The sequence below is a fragment of the Rhinopithecus roxellana genome, chromosome 8 (assembly GCF_007565055.1).
Source record: "Rhinopithecus roxellana isolate Shanxi Qingling chromosome 8, ASM756505v1, whole genome shotgun sequence".
Lineage (NCBI taxonomy): Eukaryota > Metazoa > Chordata > Mammalia > Primates > Cercopithecidae > Rhinopithecus > Rhinopithecus roxellana.
In genome coordinates this window covers 15369113-15377237 of record NC_044556.1, presented here as the reverse complement: position 1 = coordinate 15377237, position 8125 = coordinate 15369113, and the positions used below count along the sequence as shown (strand labels likewise).

The 8125-nt window shown below is 54.4% G+C and overlaps 1 protein-coding gene across 4 annotated transcripts in view; it reads left to right on the top strand.

Moving 5' to 3' along the window:
* Positions 1-490: 490 nt before the first annotated feature.
* Positions 491-8125, top strand: part of TYK2 (tyrosine kinase 2) — a 31593-nt gene continuing 23958 nt past the window's right edge. Inside the window, exons 1-3 of one of the 4 annotated variants that reach the window (XM_030935084.1) lie at positions 491-566; positions 1345-1509; positions 2636-2848. In XM_030935084.1, the coding sequence (XP_030790944.1) occupies positions 2656-2848 (193 nt within the window). In that variant the 5' untranslated portion in view covers positions 491-566; positions 1345-1509; positions 2636-2655. Of the gene's footprint in view, positions 567-659; positions 794-1344; positions 1510-2635; positions 2849-7699; positions 7783-8125 lie in introns of those variants that run through there. The other 3 variants (XM_030935085.1, XM_030935086.1, XM_030935087.1) reach the window with 3 other exon arrangements.

Sequence of the window (8125 nt, the reverse complement as noted above, 5' to 3'; positions counted from 1 at the left end):
GGAGGGGGAATTCCAGCCAGCAGGGCGGAGTCGGCCAGGTAGAAACGAGGGAAAGGAGATAGGACAGGATGGAACGGGGAAGCCACAGGGCAGGGCGTCGGAGGGTTGAATGCTGCCTGGTGCAGCTTTGAACACCGAGGTGAGGACATGTAGCTGTGCCCTAGGGTCAGGACCGCACACGCCTGACACAAGGCCACAACAGAGGGGAACTCAAAGATCCGGCCGCGCTGCCAACACACTTCACTCTCCATCCCGCCTCTCGCAAGCCCCTCCCACGTCTCCGTCCACCATGTGCCAGCGAATAGCAGAAGCGACAGCGCATCTGGGTGCCGACTCAGCCAATCGCTGCTGAGCGACGAGTGAGTCCCAGGACCAATCAGAGTGCCGATGCCATGGCCAAAAAAAAAAAAAACTTCCAAAGGTGACGTGCGAGGAGAACAGACCAGCTGCCAATGGGCGTGCGCGTTTCAGGCGGCCAATGGGAGGAGGCGTCTCGGCGGGGGACGTAGAGGCTGCCCGCGGGGGCGGGGCGGGGTCTGGGTTCGAGCTCGTGTCCCCCGGGAAAGGTGAGTCTGGACGCGGGCGCGGAAGGGGCGCGGAAGGGGCGCGGAAGGGGCGCGGAAGGGGCGCGGAAGGGGCGCGGCCGGAGGTCCTCAGGAAGGAGGCGCGGGGACTGGCTGCGCTAGACAGGCTGCACTTGGATGGGAGCACCTGGTACCTCGGCACTGCCCCGACGCCGGATGGGTGCACATTCCAGTTCCCGCCCTTGCTGGCCGGGTTTAGAGGTTTTGAGGTGAGGACATGGGGGCGTGCAGCCTTCCCAGTTGCAAACCTCACCCCGACCCCGTCTTCAAAGCTGGTTCCGGGTCCAGGGGGGACGAGAAAGGAGGAAGGAGGAAGTAGGCTCTCCGAAAGCCCCATCCCCAGCATCTCATCTATAACATGAATAGGTATTAATGGCAAACGCTGATTAAGCGCTTACTGTATACCAGACACTTTCTCTGCCTCCTCGCGTTGAATCCTCCCAGCAACCCTTTGAGGTAGACACTCTTACGTGCCCATTTTCCAGATGAAGAAACCAGCAACATGGGTGGAACTAACAGTCCCTTCACTTCTATACTGGCGCCCTCAGGAGGCTCAGGCCCTGGATTGGGGGGATGGAGCTGGACATAAATTCTCCTAGGCTTTGGGGAGTCAACAGGGATTGAGGTCACCCATGGGGGTACGTGTGGGAGAGCAGAATTGTCACCTGAAAGAGAAAGACCATCACCGCGAGGAAACTAATAACAATGATGTTATTCTTGTTTTAGTCATATTTGTTATTTTTGTGTGTGCCTGTATCAGGGTCTGTGCTGAATGTGTAATATGCGGAACTATATTGAAACATTACAACCATCTTTTGATGGCAACACCCTGAGGACGTCCCTTTTCCAGATGGGGAAACTGAGGTCCAGAATTGCCAAGTGGCTTGCTTGAGTTGACACAGGGAGCTCCAGGACTCGCCTTCAGGTCTGTTTGACCACACCTGCCCGTCTGGTTATTTTGGGGAGGTGTGTTAAGAGCAGATTTTTATTTTATGTATTTATTTATTTATTTGTATTTTAGTAGAGGTGGGGTTTCACCATGTTGGTCAAGATGGTTTCAATCTCTGGACCTTGTGATCTGCCCGCCTCGGCCTCCCAAAGTGCTGGGATTACAGACATGAGCCACCGCGCCTGGCCCTTTTTGTATATTTTTATGTATTTATGTATTTATTTATTTATATTTTTAGAGTAAGTGTCTCACTCTGTCACCTAGGCTGGAATGCAGTGGTGTGATCACTGCTCACTGCAGCCTCCAACTCCTGGGCTCAGGAGATCCTCCCACTTCGGCCTCCTGAGTAGCTTGGACTACAGATGTGTGCCCCTACACTTGGCTAAATTTAAAAAATTTCTTGTACAGTCTAGGCACAGGGGCTCACACCTGTAATCCCAGCACTTTGGGAGGCCAAGGCAGGTGGATCATCTGAGGTCAGAGGTTCAAGACCAGTCTGGCCAACATGGCAAAACTCCGTCTCTACTAAAAATCCAAAAATTAGCCTGGTGTGGTGGTGGGCGCCAGCTACTCAGGAGGCTGAGGCAGGAGAATCAATTAAACCCAGGAGGCGGAGGTTGTAGTGAGCTGAGATCGCACCATTGCACTGCAACCTGGGCAACAAGAGTGAAACTCTGTCTCAAAATAAAGTAAAATAAAATAAAATGCCTTGTAGAAACAGGGTCTTGCTATATGGCCTAGGCTGGTCTCGAGCTCCTGGGCTCAAGCGATCGTCTTGCCTCAGCCACCCAAAGTCCTGGGATTAGAGGCGTGAGCCACTGTACCTGGCCAGAGGAGATTTTTATATTGGTGTCAATTTGTGTAAAGAGAGGAGAGTTCAGTGTTATCGTTGATGAGAGATCTAGGTGGGGATGCATACCCCAACCCTGTCCAATAAATGTGGAAAACGAGGCTCAGAGAGGGAATCAGGTCTCTAATGTCATGCCAAGATGGGAGCCCAGGATCTTCCCCTTGGGCCTCAGCTGGGGTGGGTGGAAGGTTGAGGAGCTAACGGGGGTCTCTAGGCTGAGACTTGGGAGCTGATAGATTGTCCCCTTTGCAGCCGAGCCACCTGCTGGGAGCATGCCTTTGCGCCATCGGGGGACGACCAGGGGCAGCAAGCCCGTTGGGGATGGAGCCCAGCCCATGGCTGCCATGGGAGGCCTGAAGGTGCTTCTGCACTGGGCTGGTCCAGGCGGCGGAGAGCCCTGGGTCACTTTCAGCGAGTCATCACTGACAGCTGAGGAAGTCTGCATCCACATCGCACATAAAGTCGGTGAGTCTGGGGCGTTGGCACCATGGGGACTGGGGTGGCTGTGCGAGCAGCAGCTGGGCCCCATCCATCCATCCGTCCACCCATCCATCCACCCACCCGTCCACCCACCTAATCACCCATCCGTCCACCCACCCGCCCATCCATCCACCCACACATCCATCCATCCTTCCATTCACCCACCCACCCACCCATCCATTCATCCATTCATTCATCCATCCGCCCACCCACCCATCCGCCCACCCACCCACTCATCCACCCACCCACTCAACCATTCATCCATCTATCCATCCACCCACCCAGCCACAGCAGCCAGCCAGGCACCCCCCATCCAGCCACCCCCACAGCCGGCAGCCCCAACCCACCCACCCACACCCAGCCAGCCACCCACCACAACCACACCAGCCAGCCAGACCCAGCCATCCAGCCAGCCATGCACCCAGCCATCCACCCAACCACCAGCCGGCCAGCGAGCCACACACCATCCACCCACCCACCCACGCAGCCACCCACGCACCCAACCAGCACGAGCAGCGACCCACCACACCAGCTACCAAGCAGCAAGCACCCATCACCCAGCCACCACCCACACAGCCAGCAGCCCAGCACCACCCACCAGCCACCCAGCCAGCAGGCAGCCACCACCCACCTATTATCCTTATCACAATCCACCACCCACCACCCACTCCTCCACCCACCCAACCATTCATCTATCGATCCATCCACCACCCATCCACCATCTATCCAATCATCCATTCACCTACCCACCCACCCACCCACCATCTACATCCACCCACCCACCCACCCATCCATCCATCCATCCATCCACCTATCCACCCATCCATCCACCCACCTACCCACCCATCCATCCACCCACGTACCCATCCATCCACTCACCCATTCATCATCTGTCCACCCACCCACCCATCCACCCATCCATCTACCCAGCCACCCAACCATCCATCCATCCATCCATCCGTCTACCCACCCACCTACCCATCCATCCATCCATCCACCCACCCACCCACTCACCCATCCACGCATCTACCCATCCACCCATCCACCCACCCACCCACCCATTCATCCACCCACCCACCCACCCATTCATCCATCCATCCACCCACCCATCCATCCACTCACCCATCCACCCATCCACCCACCCATCCACCCTCCACCCATGCATCCACCCATCCACCCACCCATCCACCCTTCACCCATCCATCCATCCACCCACCCACCCACCCACCCACCTATCCACCCACCCACCCATCTATCCACCCATCCATCCACCCACCTATCCACCCACCCATCCAGCCAGCCACCCATTCATCCATCCATCCATCCATCCATCCACTCATCCACCCACCCACCCACCCACCCACCCATTCACCCACCCATTCATCCATCCATCCACCCACCCATCCATCCACTCACCCATCTACCCATCCACCCACCCATCCATCCACCTTCCACCCATCCATCCATCCATCCACCCACCCACCCACCCACCTATCCACCCATCCATCCACCCACCCACCCATCCATCCACCCACCCATCCATCCAGCCACCCATTCATCCAGCCACACATTCATCCATCCATCCATCCATCCATCCATCCATCCATCCACCCGTTCATTCGGTGAACATTTTGTAAGCATCTACTGTGTGGCAGCTGCAAATCACTGCCTTTGTAGAGCTGAAATTTTAGTAGGGAAGACAGGAAGAAATAGAATAAATCAGAAAACTTGGCCAGGTGCAGTAGCTGACACATGTAATCCCAGTACTTGAGGAGGCCCAGGCAGGAGGATTGCTTGAGGCCAGTAGTTGGAGACCAGCCTGGGCAACATAGGGAGACCTTGTCGCAACAAAACATTTTAGACATGGTGGTGCATGCCTGTAGTCCCAGCGACTTGAGAGGCTGAGGCAACAGAATCGCTTGAGCCCAGGAGTTCAAGCCTGCAATGAAGTATGGTGGCATCACTGCACTCCAGCCTGGGTGACAGAGTGAGACCTTGTGTCATTAAAAAAAGAAAGTCGGGCTGGCGCGGTGGCTCACGCCTGCAATCCCAGCACTTTGGGAGACTGAGGGTAGTGGATCACTTGAAGTCAGAAGTTTGAGACCAGCCTGGCCAACATGGCAAAACTCCAGCTCTACTGAAAACACAAAAACTAGCCGGGTGTGGTGGTGCGCGCCTGTAATCCCAGCTACTCAGGCGACTGAGGCAGGAGAGTGGCTTGAACCTGGGACATAGAGGTTGCAGTGAGCTGAGATCACACCACTGCACTCCAGCCTGGGTGACAGAGTGAGACCCTGTGTCATTAAAAAAAGAAAGTCGAGCCAGGCACGGTGGCTCACACCTATAATCCCAGCACTTTGGAAGGCCGAGGTGGGAGGATCACGAGGTCAGGAGATCGAGACCATCCTGGCTAACATGGTGAAACCCCGTCTCTACTAAAAAATACAAAAAACTAGCCGGGCGAGGTGGCGGGCGCCTGTAGTCCCAGCTACTCGGGAGGCTGAGGCAGGAGAATGGCATGAACCCGGGAGGCGGAGCTTGCAGTGAGCTGAGATCTGGCCAGTGCACTCCAGCTTGGGTGACAGAGCGAGACTCCGTCTCAAAAAAAAAAAAAAAAAAAAACACACAAAAAAACTAGCCGGGCATGGTGGCACACGCCTGTAGTCCCCAGCTCCTCGGGAGGCTGAGGCCACAGAATCGCTTGAACCCGGGAGGTGGAGGTTGCAGTGAGCTGAGATCGCGCCACTACACTTCAGCCTGGGACAGAGTGAGACTCCGTCTCAAAAGAAAAAGAAAAAAAAAAATTCTGTAGTAGATATATTTGGAAATGCAATTTCCTCTGGAGGAGGGAAGGACTTTCTTTTCTTTTTTTTTTTGAGATGGAGTTTTGCTCTTGTTGCCCAGGCTGGAGTGTAATGGCACGATCTCAGTTCACTGCAACCTCCGCCTCCCAGGTTCAAGCAATTCTCCTGCCTCAGCCTCCCGAGTAGCTGGGATTGCAGGCACCTGCCACCATGCCTGGTTAAATTTTGTATTTTTAGTAGAGACATGGTTTCACTACATTGGCCGGGCTTGTCTTGAACTCCTGACCTCAGGTGATCTGCCTGCCTCAGCCTCTGAAAGTGTTGGGATTACAGGCGTGAGCCACTACACCCGGACTTTTTTTTTTTTTTTGAAATGGAGTCTCGCTCTGTCACCCAGCCTGGAGTGCAGTAGTGTGATCTCGGCTCACTGCAACCTCCACGTCCCAGGTTCAAGCCATTCTCCTGCCTCAGCCACCTGAGTAACAGGGGATTACAGGCGTGCACTACCACGCCCAGCTAGTTTTTGTATTTTTAGTAGAAACTGGGTTTCACCGTGTTGGCCAGGCTGGTCTCGAACTCCTGACCTCAAGTGATCCACTTGCGTCAGCCTCCCAAAGTGCTGGGATTACAGGCACGAGCCACCATGCCCAGCCAAGGGAAGGCCCTTCTAAGGTGGCTTTGGTTACATATACCTTCCTCCAGAAACTCCTCTTACCTCCCCGATTCCTAGCTTCCATGACTGGATAGGAGCATTGTAATCAATTTCTATAACACTTCCTACTTCCCCATTGATGGCTGAGTCTTTTATTTTTTTTCTCTTTTTTTTTTTTTTTTTTTTTTTTTTTTTTTTTTTTTTTTTTTTGAGACGGAGTCTCGCTCTGTCGCCCGAGCTGGAGTGCAGTGGCCAGATCTCAGCTCACTGCAAGCTCCGCCTCCCGGGTTTACGCCATTCTCCTGCCTCGGCCTCCCGAGTAGCTGGGACTACAGGCGCCAGCCACCTCGCCCGGCTAGCTTTTTGTATTTTTTAGTAGAGACGGGGTTTCACCGTGTTAGCCAGGATGGTCTCGAACTCCTGACCTCGTGATCCGCCCGTCTCGGCCTCCCAAAGTGCAGGGATTACAGGCTTGAGCCACCGCGCCCGGCCTTTTTTTCTCTTTTGTAGAGACAAAGTCTCTCTCTGTTGCCCAGGCTGAAATGCAGTGGTGCAGTCATGATGCATTGCAGCCTCTACCTGCCAGGCTCAAGTAATTCTCCTGCCTCAGCCTCCTGAATAACTAGGGCTACAGGCACACATCACCACGCCCAGCTAATTTTTGTATTTTTTGTAGCGATGGGGCCTCACCATGTTGCCCCATGCTGGTCTCAAACTCCTGGGCTCAAGCGATCCGCCCACCTTGGCTTCCCAAAGTGTTGGGAGGCACAAGCCATTGCAGCGGGTCATGACTGATTTTTTTTTTTTTTTTTTTTTTGAGACGGAGTCTCGCTCTGTCCCCTAAGCTGGAGTACAATGGCACAATCTCGGCTCACTGCAACCTCCGCCTCCCGGGTTCTAGCTATCCTCCTGCCTCAGCCTCCTGAGTAGCTGGGATTACAGGCGCCCACCACCACACCCAGCTAATTTTTGTATTTTCAGTAGAGACTGAGGTTTCACCATGTTGGCCAGGCTGGTCTCGAACTACTGACCTCAAGTGATCCACCCGCCTCGGACTCCCAAAGTGTTGGGATTACAGGTGTGCGCCCTCGAGCCCAGTCATGCCAGATTCTTTGTTTTGTTTTGTTTTGTTTGAGACAGAGTCTCGCTCTGTTGCCCAGACTGGAGTGCAGTGGCTCGATCTCCGCTCACTGCAAGCTCTGCCTCCCAGGTTCACGCCATTCTCCTGCCTCAGCCTCCCGAGTAGCTGGGACTACAGGTGAGTAGCTGGGACTACAGGCGCCCACCACCACGCCCAGCTAATTTTTTGTATTTTTAGTAGAGACAGGGTTTCACTGTGCTAGCCAGGATGGTCTCGATCTCCTGACCTCGTGATCTGCCCACCTCAGCCTCCCAACGTGCTGGGATTGCAGGCGTGAGCCACCGCGCCGCCTGGCCCCATGATTCTTAAAGGACTCAGACAGGTGTGTGGGGTGACGTGAAACACGCTCGGCAGAGGGAACAGCATGCGTGGAGGCCTGGGGAGTTTGATCTGTTTGAGGAAGCAAAAGACCTTCAGGGTGACTGGGGTATCAATTTTAAGAGTTTGGAAGGGGAAGTAACAATTGAAACTGGGGCATAGCAGGCAAAAGCCAGGGTGGGGGTACTCAGAATCAAGAGGTTGGGCATTCTCCGGGAGCAGTGGGGAGCCATGGAAGGTTTAAGCCAGAGAGTGAAGCAGTCTAACTAGTTCTTTTATTTTTTATTTTTTATTTTATTTGTATTTTTGACTGGTTCTTTAAGAAGTTGTCTCAAGCCAGGCACAGT